The sequence below is a fragment of the Hibiscus syriacus genome, unplaced genomic scaffold (genome assembly GCF_006381635.1).
Source record: "Hibiscus syriacus cultivar Baekdansim isolate YM2019G1 unplaced genomic scaffold, ASM638163v2 tig00110450_pilon, whole genome shotgun sequence".
Taxonomy (NCBI): domain Eukaryota; kingdom Viridiplantae; phylum Streptophyta; class Magnoliopsida; order Malvales; family Malvaceae; genus Hibiscus; species Hibiscus syriacus.
In genome coordinates this window covers 4,563,744-4,581,655 of record NW_024062743.1, presented here as the reverse complement: position 1 = coordinate 4,581,655, position 17,912 = coordinate 4,563,744, and the positions used below count along the sequence as shown (strand labels likewise).

Here is a 17,912-nt window from a genome sequence, read left to right as displayed (position 1 = left end):
TTGTTTTTCAAGGAACACGCTGTAAGTATTCATGTCCCTTCCTCCCGATTTCGGTTTTACGTACTTGGATCGCTGGTGAGACCGTTGAGTTTTGTTTCCGCTGCGCCGACAGTCCCAACAGACTGGGCAAGCAATACGGATGATCGTCGATCAGTATCAGGATCCTTTGTAATTCTTGGCAGTAACCTCATATCGTGAAGCTCCAAGAAGCAAAAAACGATTGCTCGTTCAACTACAGAAGCAAAATTTTATAGTGTTACCGATGTTGTTTTTGATATTGTATGGCTCAAAAACCTTGCTTTTTGATATGGGAGAACAGTCTGTTGATGTTCTGGTTGTTTGGTGTGATAACCTTAGTGCATGAGTGCCAACCCCGTGTTTCACGAAAAAACGAAGCATGTTGAATTGGATATGTGCTTTGTTAGGGTGAAGGTGGTAAGCAAGGAAGTGTGTAAACTACGTGCCTGTTGATCATCAAATTGATGATGCTTTGACTAAACCTTTAACCAAACCATCCTTTGCAAACTTTCGACAAAGATTTCGGGTCACAAATGGTGAAGAACCAGAGGAGTAGAGAGCTGTTATTTTGCATAATGAAGGTTGTTAGATTTGTTATATGAGCTGGAAGGTTGTTATGACGTCACCTATATAGTTATCCTACATTCTAGAACCTTTATACCTCCTATAAATGTAATTACGGTGAAAAACCTAATAGAGCATCGAATAATATATTTTATCTTCTGAAAATGTTTATTGTATTTTCTTTTAAATAGTTCAACAAGTTATGATTTGATTCAGTTTCTAATTGAGAACTAAATTATAAACGTTGAAAGTTAAAAGGATAAAGTGTAAACTTTGGAATTTACTATGTTTAAGTAGAAACAATGGTAAAATGAAAGGATTTATTGTTTGATTATACACTTGAAGCTAATTGGTGGAAATTGATGGCAATGATAGCTAAGTGTCACATTTTTGTATTTTTTCCCCTAATTATACATGTTTCGTCTTAATATGTATTATTATCAAAGGAGTTTATAGCATTGTTCTAATATGATTTTACCTCTAAATTATACGCTATGTTAGAGGAATGAGAGATGTAATACCATTTCATCATTAGCTTTATCACCACTGTCAACCCTAAGAGCTCTAAAGAGAGGCATCTAATAACCCTGGTTAGTGGTCTAAACCTTAAATTCATATTTTGATAGTATTTATTTCATCATCAAGTACAAGTTAAACTCTAAATTCTAAACTCATTTATGGATTCATTGTAATTTAGAATTTTGTGTAAGATTTCGATGATGAATGTTTCTTTGAATTTGTGTATTGTTTTTGCTAGAGAAAGAGAATTTTGTGCAAACCCTTAATTCAAAAGAAAAAAAAAACCATTGATTAATATATTGATCTGAGGCGTTTTGAACGTTTAGGATAGGTATGTTTAGTCATGATCGAGTCTATGTGCTTGTGGATGCATGTTCAGTTTTGATTGTGTAAGTTATCATATGTAAATGTAATAACTACGTGTCTTGGCTCTGCTAGAACACTTTAGATGACAATTATGATGACTCAGTAGTCTTCGATAAGCTATTATGATGTTGTATGATAATTCTTATTTTTTTTTTCTTTTTCTCTGATTCTGATATATGCTCATATTTTATGTGGATTTGGAGTTTGATATATAAAATTATACTAAATCGATATATAAGATATTATTTTCTAATACGATCATTGTTAAAACATAATATAAATTGGTTACAAAATATATTTTGAAATATGGTGATCAAGTCATTTGTTTGGTAATTTAATCAAGTCTCAAATACAATTGACATTTCATAGAGTACATAACAAATGTGAATGAATATTGTATACACTCCGGTCTTTAGTAAGGAAAACTCGAATGATTTAACAGTGGTGGAAAAAGTTCATATTGATCAACAACTTACAATTCTCTTCACAACTAGAGAAACCACAATCACTACAACAAAAACCGTGGCACTTTATTATTATTGTCAGTTTTTTTATGTGAATTTTATTCATGAACTATATTTGATTAAACAGCTGAAAAACTATAGCAATTTTCTGATAATTCAAACAGAAAAACCTACTGCCTTGAAGAAATTGAATCCAAATGAGATTCTTGTATATACAGCCATGAAGAGTTTAAATCCAGTTCAGATTCTTGGTATATATGATAAATGGCAGAAGATAATTCTAATATGAACATTATGGGCTAGAATCAAGGCCCGTGAACTTGATTGATCAGCCATTGAGCATCAAAAGGTGAGGAGGCTCGGCCTCGACATTGGGGCAGATTGTGGCGGATTGGTGAGCATTTGAACAACTTCTCTCATGGCTGGCCTTGTAGAAGTCTCGTCCTCGACGCACATCATGGCTACCTTGAACAGATGGGTGACCGCCACTAGTGGATATTCACTTAGCCTGGGATCAACAATCGCCAACACCGAAGCAGGATCCGATGGTTCGGGTTGTTCTGATGTGATCTTCCTCACCCACCTCACAATGTCCACACCATCTCCAAATTCCCCTACAGGTTTTCTCCCTGCAATCAGCTCCAACAGCACGACACCAAAACTGTACACGTCGCTTTTCTCGTCGACCTTCAGTGTGTAGGCGTACTCTGTTGTATAATACATCACAATAACCAGGCCAATGTCAGTTAGTTATCCTATACTTCATATTACAATACTCTTTTTCATCTTAATTATTAGTCTGGATTATAATACAAACCTGGGGCGATGTAACCATATGAACCGGCAATGGAGGACATGCACTCAGAAGCACCAGTATTTTGCAAGAACTTAGCCAACCCAAAATCGGCAACATGAGCCTCGTAGTCTTCATCAAGCAATATGTTGTTTGACTTCACATCCCTGTGTACAATCAATGGCGAGCAGTCATGGTGAAGATAACAAAGTCCCTTGGCGGCTTCCACGGCAATCGTATACCTTCTTTCCCATTGCAAATGTGCACCCTTTGCCCCATGCAACATTTCTCCTAAGCTCCCGTTAGGCATGTACTCATACAACAACAGATTCGTGTCTTTGTTCGAAACATAACCCAACAGTCTCACTATGTTTCGGTGCCTGATTCGACCCAGGGTTTGAATCTCCGCCAAGAACCCATGATCGTTTCTTCCAGCTCCACCACCCACCAATCTTTTAATCGCCACATCGAGACCATCAGGCATGGAACCACGGTAGACAATCCCAGCTCCGCCTTTCCCTATAACATTCTCGTTCTTCAGGCACTCAAGGACATCCTCGGCTCCAAAATCGAGCCTTTGGAATGCAGTGAGCTTCCACGCTCGTGATTTTTGGAGCCTCTTCGTTCTAATTCTGTAAACCGTGACAAATATCAACAACAAACCAGTGACTAACGTGATGATTGTGATTATGAGCTTTGACGCAGTGAAGTAAACTGCATGACCATGACTTGAACCTCCAGCTTTATTTATCAATGCCGGACAAGAAAGGTGGCCCGGTGGACAGAGGTCGGGGTTACTGGCAAACGAGCTATCGTTGAACACTAAAAATTGGCCACCAACGGGGATTCTGCCGACGAAATCGTTGTACGAGAGATCAAGAGTTGTAAGGCTTATCATGTTACGGATTTCACCAGGTATTTCACCAGTCAGCTGGTTTCTCGAGAAATTGAGAATGCTTAAATCTTTAAGCTTCTCAATCCCGTTTGGGATTTCACCGGTGAGACTGTTTCGACTGAAATCAATTGACGTAAGCGAAGTACATCGAGAGACCGATGATGGGATTTCACCAGTAAGATTGTTGTCACTGATGTTGATCTTCGAAAGCAACTCGGTATTAAAGATCTCTTCAGGGATTTCACCTGAAAACTTGTTCATTTCAAGAGACAAAACCTGCAAACTACTCAAATTGCCGATCGACACAGGAATTTTACCAGTGATCCAATTGTTTGAAACTTTCAACTGACCAAGTGAAGCACCGGACATATGCGACGGAAGCTCACCGGAGAAAAAATTGTCACCTAACTCGATCATACTCAACGATGGCAAGTTCAAAATCCCAGCTGGAATAGTTCCATTGAGAAGATTTTTCATAATACGAATCTTTGTAAGGGAATTACAGGCGCCGAGTTCTTCAGGTAGTGGGCCAAAGAAGAAATTTTCCATCATAATCAAAGTCTCCAACTTTCCTCCTTTACATAAATCCCTTGGAATCAACCCAGTTAGATGATTCGAAGCAACGTCAAGCTTATAAAGCTTCCCATTGCGGCCTAGATTCTCCGGTAATTCAAAGGTGAAGTTGTTTCCCCACACTTGAAACACTTCAAGATGAGGATAATCACCTACAAATGATGGAATTGAACCGTAGAGATTGTTCTTGAACAGATTTATAAGTGTAATGTTCTGCAAATCAGAGAAAGTGTCTGGTATCTCGCCTGTAAGTCCATTCATGGAAAGATCAAGCGATTTCAAGCCGACTAAACCAGATAGTTGAGAAGGGATACGGCCATTGAGTCGGTTGAGTTGAAGAAACAATGAGTGTAAGCGTTTCAAATTTCCCAGACTCGACGGAATCTCACCGGTTAGATTACAGCTTGCCATGTCGAGAAGCTCGAGTTGACTCAATGAACCAAACTCAGATGGAATCCCCCCATCATAGGCGTTGAAGTATCCAATTGCCAAGTATTTCAGATTCGTTAAACGAGACAAAAAAGCTGGGCTTTTCCCTGTTAAACCGATGCCATCAAGACCCAAATACTCCAAGCTCTGAATCTCGGAGTATTTCTCCGGTATCTCGCCGCTGAAAAAGTTGCCGCCGAAAGATAAATGCTTGAGAATCTTGAGATTGACGACCTCCATGGGAAGAACACCGGTGAAGTTATTATTGTAAGCGTCGAGAATCTCAAGCTGAGTCATCCCTGTAAGTATTTCACCAGGGAAACTGCCTTGGAAGACATTGTTGGAGATGTTGAGTGTCTTAAGAGAAGTTAAATTCGCCATCTCCATCGGAATCTTCCCGGTAAGACTATCGGACGAAATAGTGAGGTTGACGAGCTTGTAAAGAAGCCCAATTTCAGAAGGAATGATGCCAAAGAGAGGAGCAAATGACACATTCAAAGCAACAACACTGAACTCCTCGTCGCATTCAACACCGTAGAAAAAACAATGCGCTGAGGGAGACGAAGAGAATTCCCAGTCGTCAAGTCCCGAACCTTTGGGTCCAATCATCGAAGACTTGAGCTTCAACAGAACTTCAACATCTGTGTAGCCATTGCCGGTGACCGAGAACAGTACATGAATCGAGAAAACAAAAAGAAGATAACTGCAAAAGCTTCTCATTTCTGGGTTTCTTCGATTGTTCAGAACAAAGGTTGAAGATTCAGATGCAGTTGAAGTGGCTACGTCAAGTAGAGTTGTTCTGTATACAGTGGCTTGCGAAAGAGAATCGTAGTTCCCAAAGCATCAAGCTTTGGATATGAAATTGAACAAATACGAAATCTGAAAAGTCAGTGGCCCCATGGTTCCCACAGTACATTACATGCAATTGAAAATGGAAGATGACTCAGAGATTTAACGTTGAATTTACTATATAGTTTTCAATGCTTGTCAGCTCTCGTATTTTCTGCGAGTCAAAAGTGAGGGGTCCGCCATGGCAGAGACTGAAACGTTAACTCTGAACGGAGGATTAAAAACTGTTAACTGGTAAGGGATTCGTCAGATGAGCGTGGTTTGACGGCGTGATATGCCGGTTCTATAAACTTTGGCCCCGTAATAAATGCAGACTGCGATGGTGTCAGGGATGGAAGCCAGTTGTTAATAATATTCTGTTTAAAAAATGTAAAAACAACCAGAGATTGAGGGTTGTGTTAATAAGAGGATTAAGGGCTGTGAATGTCCTTTCCCGAAGAAAGGACCTTTTGGGCTCTGACTCCGGTTTGGATGTGAGCTAAAAAGTCCACTCTTTTTGTTCTTTTCTCCGATCAGAACCGTCCAGAAAATTAGGGGACCATTGCTCGCATTGCACAAACTTTCTCCTTTTGCTTACCTTTTTTTATTGGATAAAATAAACAAATAGATCTTTACATTATATTTTCTTTTTTCGTCATTAAAAGTTTAAAATATTTATTAGTTTATAGAATTATTATAAAATAATCAATATATTATTATTAATATATATAACCTCAAAAAATTATCGATTCTAAGTCAAATGATGTTTTTAGATAGATTATTTTATTTATATTATTTTTTAATATATATATATATATATATATATATATATATATATATATATATATGAGTGTCATAGTCTTTGACTGGTTATACAAAATTTTCTATAAGTCTATATAATTTACTAGAGTAAAATTTAAGATTTGATCATCATATTTATTTAGCTTGAGGACATACAAATAATAGTCACAATTATACTATATTGGTAAAGCTAGCAAGAATTATTATAAATATTTCTTAGTCACAACATACAGATCTTTTCTACCATCATCTTCATATAAACTCGCATCTTCTCCTTACTTCTTCATTTCACTCATAAAAAAATATAGGTTAACGGTCATGTCTTCACTGATCATGACTCTTTGCCCAAACCATAATGGGTAAATTGTTAATGGTCTACGAGAAAACTTATTCCGGTTAATAATTGGTGATGTGAACATAAACAAGTCGAGAGAATCAGTTAAGATTTATCCAAAAATCAAAAGAGTCATCCTCACGCCCCATCTTCTTCTCAAAATCTACCGAAATGCAAGCGGCTTCTCTAGCTAGTCCGTTGTAAAGGATGAGAGAAACATATAACAAGAAACTTTGTTCTGAGCTTTAATTTTACAAAACGAACTATTCAAATTGTTCCAGCTCAGACCTTACACACATATGTCTGCCCACTGCCCATAGGTATAAGCATATGAATAAAGAGATCGTGCTGCTATAAAGCGCTTTAGTCAAGAAACGGTGCATTTCACGTATCTAAGGATCAATATAGTGTCGAGAGAATGCCCTCAGAATTACAATGAGTCACACCTTGAATGACGACTTTCAATTGAATGGAGTATGAAAATATGAAAAGCTTATACAACAGCCCTCAATGTCACCTCATGGACATCAACGAGAATCATCTTACAGGCATGTATTAATAATAGTTATTGACTAACTTGTTCTGGCAAGAATACCCTTTGCCAGAAACTTTCTAAGTACTCATTGCTAAAGTGCTTAGAAAAACCTCTTCTTATGATAACACGTAATGTTTGAACAACTAATACATATATGTATTGGAATTTAGATACCTCAACTTAAGCTTCGATTTTCCTAGTTATGTTTCTATTATCCTTTGTTTTGTTGTCACGGCGTCAGATGCCTTTATTGTGCTAAACTAGTTGGGATGCCTCTACTTTTGGATTAGAGCATTGAGCTCTCTCCGCTCTGACTATTAAGACGCCTCTGCTCACAGGCTAAAAGAGTTGAGATGTCTCTGAACGTGAAGAACCCTCCTCTCGTTAACTGTTGATAAATCGGGTAAAATAAATGAAAGAACACAAGAATTTTAACGAGGTTCAACAATGTGTTTACGTCCTCGGTGCCTAGGCGGCGTAGAAAATTTTATTCAATTCTCATAGGTTTAGGATATATCTCTATTTATAATAGAAAATCCTGGTACATAATTACAAAATTAATCTTGTACCGTACCGCGAGTGGTATATTTATGAGCCATACCTTACATTAACTGTATAATCATTGAGTGACCTCTGCACCTATAAAATAATGAGTTGACTTCGAGGGCATCGATTTGCCTTTACCCCATCTTACGACTACGACTTTACCTGAGAGGTTTAGATATCTCCGTTTTGGTGTCGAGATTCTTTTTCCCTGCTTTTACCACAACAAAGATACCTCAGTTCTACCTATCGTAAATGGTACGCGTTGAGATGCCTTTACACCAATCGTAGTGCATTGTTAAAAAGCAGTAGCCTCATCCACCTGTCGAGAAATCTTTAAGATGTCTCAGACTATAGGATTATGCGCTAAAACTAACCAAAAGATTTGATAGCCTTTAACAAGTTTCAAGATGCCTCCACTTTGAAACTATTGCGATACTTTTGAAAACCTAGTTGACAAAGAAATGAAAAAGTTGGCCTTTCACCTTTTTTTTCATGACGACAAAAATACCCCATCCCTACAATTAAATCTCTTTAAGGGTAATGAGATGCCTCCCCTCCATCTATTGTTGTTAACGATCTAATAGAAAAAGTAAAAAAGTCTCCACTGCCCTCTTTAGTGTCAATCTATTAAGATGTCATCCTAAATACTTCGTATGAGACATCACCTTTTACGAGAAACATTACAAGGAGCATTAAGAAAACGGAATAGAAAAAACTCCACCTTCTTTTATGGCATCCTTCCCACCACAAGATTAAAACTTTCATATCTAGTGTTGAGAGCCTTTACGCAAAGATGTATACACTCAACGTCGAGGTCCTATGCTAAATAACACAACATAGAAAGGCCTCTGCTAAATAACACAACATAGAAAGGCCTCTGCTAAATAACACGGCATAGAAAGACCCTTTCTATATTCATACTAAAGAATCAAAGCACATCCGATTACATCTCCACCTCAAGCGTTATGACTCATTACCTTAAAATTTTTTCACAATAAAATCATTCTTTCGAGAATGAATAGCTTCTACCAATAACATAACAGATATTTATAGAATATACTGTGAAACATAAAAGATAGCTCCACGTTAAGCAATGAGATCTTTCCCTGTCAATAGACAAAAAATAGTCTTCAAACAATACTTTATGAAGCGCTAAATCTTTATGTTAAGCGATTAAAACAAATCCACTTAGCAAGTTCTTGATGACTGAAAATTCCTCTGCAATTAATAATCACTGATTCCAAGAAGATACATTTACTTCACTAAACAATAAAATAAGACCATTTTTTATTATATCAATTTAAGCCTTGAGAATCCTCCAGGAGATATAATGGGAGTGGAGATATCTTTGTCCATATCTAAAATTCAAAATATTAACAAAAGTGTATAAGGATGTATAGATCCTCCGCAACATAAGTGTTGACATATCTCCATTCACTTAATAGATTAAACGTTCTACTACAAGCGTCGAAATTCTTAATTTAATACCCTAATCTCAAATAAATAATAAACATAGTGTAGAGAAATAGAGCTCAACCCACAGAGACTAAGAAAGTCTGAATAATTTGTTTGTTTTGATAGTTAGCTTTTAATTGCAAAAGTAAAAATAAGGGTTTAAAAATAATGAAAGTAATAAAATAATAAAATAAATAAAAATAAAAAATTGATGAGAAAATAAATAAAGTAAATAAAGTAGAAGAATTCAATTGAGATGATATAGCCTTAGGTTTTTCTTAGCCTCAATTTCGATCGATCACCAAAATAGAATTCCCTTCATGACATGCATTGATTACAGTCAACAATGTTCAACCCCTACAACTAACTCTTCTCTCTAGTTAACTAAAATTTTCAAATATATATCCGAATCCAGTCCTAATTGGTCTAACAATGTCTATCGCCATTAGATTCAGAATAGCTTTTTTTTTTGGAAAAGCCTGACTTGGGTTATAATGTCTCACGAGAATCAAACTCGGTCTTGATTCCCCTTAGGAATCAATCCGATTTTTAAACTTCAACCAAAAACATTTTTCAAATCAATGTGCACTTTTTGAGTTTAAGATGTGGTAACTTTTAAGAGAATGGTCAATTGTCACTCTTAGTTTCCAACTAATCAAAGAATACAATCTGAAGGAATAAAGATCAAGACACTTAATTCTCACGATTAGAGTAGAGCATCGCAAAAGCATTTAACTAAATAGAAGTTTAGCTAAATATGGATTGAATTATGCTTAGTATTGTGAAAAGAAAATAATGAAATTAAAGTGGAGATGAAATAAAAGCAAAACATCAATAATTAACCAAGGTAAAATAAATTATAATTTGTCTTTCAACTATTGAATCTATTGGGTATTTCTAATCCGAGAGTTCTAAGTAAATAAATAACTAATTTCTAAATAAAATATAATAATAAAGATAAAATAATCAAACTAAAAATCTTATTAAGAATTCTTAATAAATAAAATAACTAATTCCTAAATAAAATATAATAATTAAATTAAAAATCATAAATTAAAAAGGTTTATCACAAAAGATAAAAATAAATATTTAAGTATAGTAGTTCTGGTTGAATTTTGATTCATCTTCTAGATAAACTTATCTTTGGTAAATTTCAAATTAAATATTCAAGATAATTTCGGTCGTCTTCTAAAAGAGACTGAATGGACTGTCGAAATCTACTGAAATTTTAGATAATTAATCCAATGAAACTTATGTCCAAAATAAACTCAAAAGGAAACAAATCAGTAATATTGAAGCAACAAATAAGGAGTAAATAATTGTAAAAATATGCAATATTCAACCCTAATCAAATTCCCCCCACTTATTCAATGTTTGGCCTCAAACATACTTCAATTCAACATACTAAGTTTTTCATTTACCTTTCATCGCCTCGCTTCACATCTCAGAATACCAATGAAATAAAGTTCACATCAAATATTCGAACCAAAATAACAATTAAGTAGAAGAGCATGAATAGGATAAATTTATGGCAGAATTTGAACATCCCATTAATCATTTAATTTCAAATGTAACAAGACTTAACACCCTCGCTTAGATTCACTCAATACTCTCAAAGTGTTTAAGGTGTAATCAACACTTAAAGTCGGGACATAACAAAATATTACCATATTGTAAGTGAATCAAATCTCCATTACTGTATATATGAATATAATGTTAAAATCAAATGGTCTTTAATCAAAGGTTGTAACGAGGCTTAGGTAAGGATATGAAAAAAGACAAAAATATAGACTTCACAATAGTTAAGGCAAGAGATGAGCATAAGATCATATCCAAAAAAAATCATATCAAATAAAACTCAACCAATCAAAAGAATTTCAACTTTCAATCAACAAACTTCAACATTTTTTCATTTTTCTTCACATTTCTTCTTCTTTTTTTTTAACACAGATTTTTCATGGAACAACTTGTTCTCTTGTCTCAAAAAAGGTAGAAAAAAAGGATACAATCAAAGGTTTTGAGTTTAAAATATGGCAAAGAAAATGTAAACGACTCAAAATAGCTAAGTAAGGGAAAACAAATGGGTAGGCATTTTTCGAAGGTATGAAAAATGCCTCTATCTTTCCAAAGCATCAAATCCAAATTGTATTCTCAACATGTATTCATAAGCAAGTTTTAGAATATAAATGCTAAGTTCGACACACTCAATAAAAGAAAAATGAGAAAGAATATAAGGAATTGTTGTAACAACCTAATCTATTCTGATCCAAAGATCGAACGGTTAAATAATTACACGGATCACTAAAATGAATAAACCAAAATTTTCTTTTGAATTTGTTCATAAGACATCAAATAAAACCATCCATAGTAACGTAAAATAAAACATCATAAATAAGAGTTTATAAAATATGAGGAGCTCCAAATACGTACAAATACAATCATTGGGTTTAAAATCAAAATAGAGTTATAACTCGAATAATAAAAGGTTCACACTCTAAAAAACTCAAGACATACTCTGAAGAGCTACTAATCTAGAATGTATCTGCGCGATAGGCTCCTAGTCGATCCTCTACTAACTTGCGTATGGAAACAAATTTCGAACGTTGAGCTCACAATCTCAGTTTCACTATAATAACTATGCAATATTGTAACATCCTCAATACCGGGTTAGTGATTAAAGTGTAAGATTTTAAAATTACAGTGATCAAATTAAATAAATTAAAAAGTGAAGGAATTAATTAAAATATGTTGGTGTAGGATGAATTAATAAGTGAATGAGAATTAAAAGGGTAAAAGGGTCATTAAGCAAAGGTAATAATTAAATATTAGATATTGGGTATTATAATACCCAAGGGAAAGAAACAAGAGTTTCCAGATAACTCTTGATTCTTCTTTCTTCTTCATTTTCGTCTTCAACGTGAAGCACCCAAACCTAAGGTAAGTTTGATTTCTTTTGGTTAATCCTTCAAATAAAAGTATGGGTTTGATTTATGAAGCTTTAGGAAAGATTATGGAGATGAAAAATATTATAGAAACTCAAAGATTGGTGAGTTATGAAGGATTAAAGATAATAAGTGGATAAGTGAAATCTTGAATAAGGATGAATAAATGGATTTAGAAGTTAAATTTGACTTGTCATGAGTGGAAGTAAATGATATGAAGTGTTAGAACTAGATTTAGAACATGTTAAAATTTGAGTAAGATTCTTGAATTCGATATTAATGATTGGATTTGTAAGGTTAAGAGGTATTAAATGGGAATTAATCAGTTTAAGTAGGTGTATAAGAGTTAGAAATATTAAAGGAGGCGAAAGATGAAGAGTTGAGATGAAAAGAGTGAATTTCGTGCTTGCAATGGGATTTCTGGTCTGTGTGCATTGATGCATCTTCAATGTGCATCGATGCACTCTCAAATAAACAAACATCGAATGCAATTAATGCATCGATGCATAAGGAGTGCATCGATGCATCACCTTAAAACGCAAACATCGAATGTCATTTATGCACCGATACACAGGTAGTGCATCGATGCACCGATAGGGAATGCATCGATTCACTTAGGGGTCGGAATAGGCCAGGCCAGGTCAGGCTTTAATAGGCATGGGCCTAGCCTACAATGATTTTTTGTACGCCTGAGACTGGCCTGTAGCCTGTCAAAGGCTTTTATTTAGGCCTGGCCTGGCCTGTTTAAAAGCTTGGCCTGTTTAAAAGCCTGTTTAACAATAAACATTTAATATTTTCAGTTTAGTCATTAATTTTAGAGTAAAATCCCTATTAAGTCACTTTAACTTAGTGCATTTTACAAAGTAGTCACACTAAATAGGCCGACCTATCAGGCATATAAGGCTTTTTAATAGGCCTAAGCCTGGCCTGTTTAATTAAATAAGCTTTTAAAAAGGCCTGACCTGGCCTTTTTATTAAATAGGTCAGGCCAGGCCAGGCTTTATACAGGCCAGGTCGTAGGCCCCTGTAGGCCGGCTTGGCCTATTCCGACCCCTAGATACATTGAATAGTGCATCGATGCATACCTTCATTAAAAGATGGAAATAACTTTTCTTTTAGCCTAAGAAATGATAGTTTAGAATATATTAATTAGTATACTAATAAGTATCAACGAATTACTATGTAGATATAGAGCTTAATCAAGTTCACGAACAATTGCCCAGTAAGATCGATCGAGGAAAAAACAAGGAAATATAGGTGAGTGCATATGTATAGTATGATTATAGAAATATACTCAATTCTAGACTTGTGATAAGTCTAGATTTTATATCTTGATACATGATCATATTTGTATTATGAGACATGACATGAATTCATATAAAATGCATTATGTGACATGAATGTGCAGGAAAAGTTATATGAGCTATGTGAAAAGGTAAGAATTTACATGTCTACGCGATATAAACTACGTGAAATGTAAAAGCCCATGTTATGTAGATGAGAACTATAGGTATAGTTGGCATGCCAAGGGTAGAGGGTCTACGCGATCCTTCGGGATAAAATTCTACGCAGTCCTTCGGGATCTATATATATTCTTTGGAACATGTGTGAAGTCTTGGGAGACACATACTTGATCCCTAATATATGCATATGATTCTTAAGGAATTCTATATGGTCCTTATGGACATTATTATATGGCACTACGGTGCAATTCTACGCGGCACTTCGGTGCATTTATACGAGCTGTGGTGACAATATAGTGCACAACCTCACAATACTCACATACCTTATGTTCTCAATATGATATCATGGGCCAATAAATTTATTAATACAAATTCATGAATGTTAAAGTTATATGCTTACATGTAAGGATAATGGTGATGTAAACTACATGGATTAAGTATACGCTTTCATCCCATTTCATATCATTATAAAATTTTCATTACATTTCCTTGTTATTATTATTACATTGCCTTACAAAGTCGATGACTTAGCCTGTGAGTGTTTCACACGTAAGATCCGAGAAAGTATACGAGATAGGTTAAGCAGCTGGACAACATTACTCCTACAACAATCAGATCAGAAGCAACTTAATCAGTAGGTCATTTTGTTATGTAAATGGAAGTTGGCATGTAATTAAAGGGTTAAGTTGTGTATGCTCTGAATATTTTGGTAAACTTATATTACCATATGTATATGATCGTATTTTTTAATATAAGTTCAAGTATTTTGCTATTATTTGTTAAGAGTTGTGTTTTAAAAGTCAATGTAATATCTCTGACTCGTATCTGGGTCGGGTACGGGTTGGGGGTGTTACATTTAATGGTATCAGAGCTATGGTTTAGCCGATTCTAGGCATAAACCAGAGTCTATAGAGTCTTTAGGTGGAATACATGCCAACATATAGTGAGAAATTTTGATTTGGTATAGTATGAGTATGCTGTTTTGCTAATAGAATAATATGTTTATTTTATTAGATGTCCGGACATAATAGCTCCCGAAGTTAAACGGGAGAAGATAGGCCTGTTGAAAGTAGTAATTCACCTGCCCTGGCCAGGCAAGGTGAAGAACAGGCATCTCAAGGAGTGCCTGTGCAAGATCAGGATACGTTCTTCAGAACGTTAGACGCTATTCTGACGCGTCTTCAACCTTCTGCTCCACTAACTCAAAGAATGAATGTAGAAAAAGAGTTGAGAGGTTTAGGAGCTCCCGAATTTAAGGGAGAAGCTGAGGAAGGTCCAATGTCAGCGAATCTTTGGTTGAATGATTTGAAAATCATGCTAGATGGTATCCATTGTTCCGAAGTGGAGAAGTTAGATAGAGCTGTATCTTTATTGAGGGGTCAGGCGAGGATATGGTGGACGAATGTCACCATGAGGATGTCAAACGACCAGTTGACTTGGTCTTTGTTTATAGAAGAATTTAAAAACAAGTATATTGGAGATCAGTTTATTCGGCAAATAAAGCAGGAGTTTATGAATTTGAAGCAGATGAGCTGCTCTGTATATGAGTACAAATCTGAGTTCAATAAGCTGAGCAGGTTTGCAGCTGAGCTTGTGCCTACTGAAAAAGATGCTTGTGAATGGTTCGTGGAGGGCTTGCGCCCTAGACTTAAAGAAATGTTGATAGTATTAAACTTGTCCTCATTTCAAGAGGTGATCAATCGTGCAAAAGCTCTTGAAAGAGCTCAGAATGAAAGATTTGGGGACTCAAGGGTTCAGACATCAAAGAGGACGGGTACTTCTTCTAGCTCAGTACCACCAAAAAGAGGAAGAGATTCAGGATTTCGATCACAAGCTAGATCAGAATCATTTGCATCCCTTGCTAGAGGAGCAAGTCAAGTGAGACCTAGACAGACACAGTCAGTGGGATCGGGTACTGGGAGAGCCACTCAAGGTCAAGTGAGACAATGTCAGCATTGTGAGAAGAACCATTTTGGTGCATGTCGTATGGCTTCATGAACTTGTTTCCGATGCGGAGAGGCTAGACATTTTATCCGGGACTGCCCGTTATTAGTTGGTGAGCCTGTATCATTTGAAAGAGTTGGTTCTGCCTCACAAAGAAGACGAGGAAGAGGTAGAGGAAGGAATCAGTCTGAATCCTCTATGCAACCGAAAGTTCGATCCACTGCTCGGGTATACAATTTAAAGACAAGTGATGACCGTGATGATCCCGATATTATAGCAGGTACTTTTCAGTTGTATGATAAATTAGTGATTGTGCTTATTGATCCGGGTTCTAATTATTCTTATATTAGCAGTAAATTAGTAAAAGAATTGAGAATTCCCTTAGAAGCTAGGAGTAATGTAATGATAGTAACTAATCCGTTAGGGCATAGTGCTCGGGTGGACAAGGTCTGTAAGGGGTGTCCCATAAAGATTCAGGGAATTGAATTCCCTGCTAATCTGATGGAATTACCCTTTGACGAGTTTGAAGTGATTTTGGGAATGGATTGGTTGTTTCATTACTATGGAATGTTGACTGTAGATTGAAAAAGGTAAACCTGAAGAGTCTAGAAGGAATAGAAGTAAATGTGATCAGTGAAATGTGTAATCCCTTAGTAAATGTAATATCAGTGATGTCTGCCAAGAAATTACTGCTACAAGGATGTCAGGGTTTTCTTGCAAATGTGATAGATTCAAGAGCTCAAGAGAAAAGGTTAGAGGAGATTCCAATAGTTCGAGAGTTCCCTGATGTTTTCCCTGCTGAGTTGTCAGAATTACCTCCAAGTAAAGAGGTAGAGTTCCAAATTGAAATAATGTCGGGAACAGCTCCGATTGCAATGGCACCTTATCGAATGTCTCCAAAAGAACTGCAAGAGTTAAAGAATCAATTACAAGAGTTGCTAGAGAAGGGATTTATCCGACCAAGTGTATTACCTTGGGGAGCTCCGGTGTTATTTGTTAAAAAGAAAGATGGATCAATGCGTCTCTGCATTGACTATCGACAGCTCAATAAGGTGACAATCAAGAATAAGTATCCTCTCCCACGCATTGACGATTTGTTTGATCAGTTAAAAGGAGCTTCGGTATTCTCAAAGATTGACTTACATTCCGGTTATCACCAATTGAAGATTCAGGAGAAAGACATTCCGAAGATAGCTTTTAGAACGAGATATGGTCACTATGAATTCATTGTAATGCCATTTGGAGTAACGAATGCACCTGTTGCTTTCATGAATCTTATGAACAGGATTTTTCAGCCCTACTTGAACCAGTTTGTTGTTGTCTTTATTGATGACATATTGGTGTACTCGAAATCCTATGAAGAGTATAGCGCACATCTGAGGATCATCTTGCAAATTTTAAGAGATAAGAAGTTGTATGCTAAATTGTCCAAATGTGAGTTTTGGTTAAATAAAGTAATTTTCTTGGGGTATGTGATCTCCGCAGATGGGATTAGGGTAGACCCTCAAAATATTAAAGCTATAATGGACTGGGAGGTTCCTAAGAATGTGTCTGAAGTTCGAAGTTTCCTTGGACTTATCGGTTATTATCGAAGATTCGTTATGAATTTTTCGATGATTGTGCTGCCTCTAACAAAGCTAATGAGAAAGAACGTACTGTTTAGTTGGACTCCTGAATGTCAAGAAAGTTTTGAAGTTTTAAAGGAAATTTTGACAGAAGCTCCTGTTTTAGTTCAACCTGAAACTGGCAAGAATTTTATAATGTTCAGTGACGCGTCCTATAATGGGTTAGGGTGTGTGTTAATGTAAGAAGGGAAAGTGGTAGCGTATGCATCGAGGTAGTTGAAACCACATGAAAAGAATTACCCCACCCATGATTTAGAAATGGCTGCTGTAGTGTTCGCTCTCAAGATTTGGCGTCATTATCTGTATGGAGAACGATGTTATTTGTATAAGGATCATAAGAGCTTGAAATACCTGATGACTCAGAAAGAACTTAATTTGAGGCAAAGGAGATGGGTTGAATTCTTAAAATATTATGATGTGATAATTGATTATCACCCCGGGAAGGCTAACGTGGTAGCTGATGCCTTGAGAAGGAAAACGTTTGCAGCCTTACGAGCTATGGACGCAAGATTATCTTTAACTGGAGACGGTGGTCTATGTGCGAAACTAAAGTTTAAACCGGAATGGTTGGAACAAATTGGAGAATTACAAAGTAAAGATGAAATGTGTTTGAAAAGAATAGAGCAAGTAAAGAATAAAGAGATTAAGGATTTTGAGGTTAAGTCGGATGGAAATTTGTTTTATAAAGGAAAATTTGTGATACCGGACAATGAGGATTTGAAGAAAGAAATATTGACAGAGACTCATTGTAGTCCATTGAAGATGCATCCGGGTGGACCCAAGATGTACATAGATTTGAAGGATAGGTATTGGTGGTC

The 17,912-nt window shown here is 35.9% G+C and overlaps 1 protein-coding gene across 1 annotated transcript; it reads right to left on the bottom strand.

Moving 5' to 3' along the window:
- Positions 1-2,165: 2,165 nt before the first annotated feature.
- On the bottom strand, positions 2,166-5,506 carry LOC120125971 (receptor protein kinase CLAVATA1-like). The gene is made up of 2 exons (XM_039144282.1): positions 2,749-5,506; positions 2,166-2,638 (listed from the first exon to the last, which is right to left on the bottom strand). Exons 1-2 carry the CDS (start codon positions 5,339-5,341, stop codon positions 2,274-2,276), a joined length of 2,958 nt encoding a protein of 985 aa, XP_039000213.1. The 5' UTR covers positions 5,342-5,506; the 3' UTR covers positions 2,166-2,273.
- Between the last annotated feature and the right edge of the window lie 12,406 nt (positions 5,507-17,912).

Excerpts from the sequence above, each read along its gene's own strand:
- LOC120125971 (XM_039144282.1), bottom strand. The coding sequence starts at position 5,341 with ATGAGAAGCTTTTGCAGTTATCTTCTTTTTGTTTTCTCGATTCATGTA. Across the intron at positions 2,639-2,748 it reads ATATGGTTACATCGCCCCAG|AGTACGCCTACACACTGAAG; the intron begins GTTTGTATTATA and ends ATTATACAACAG.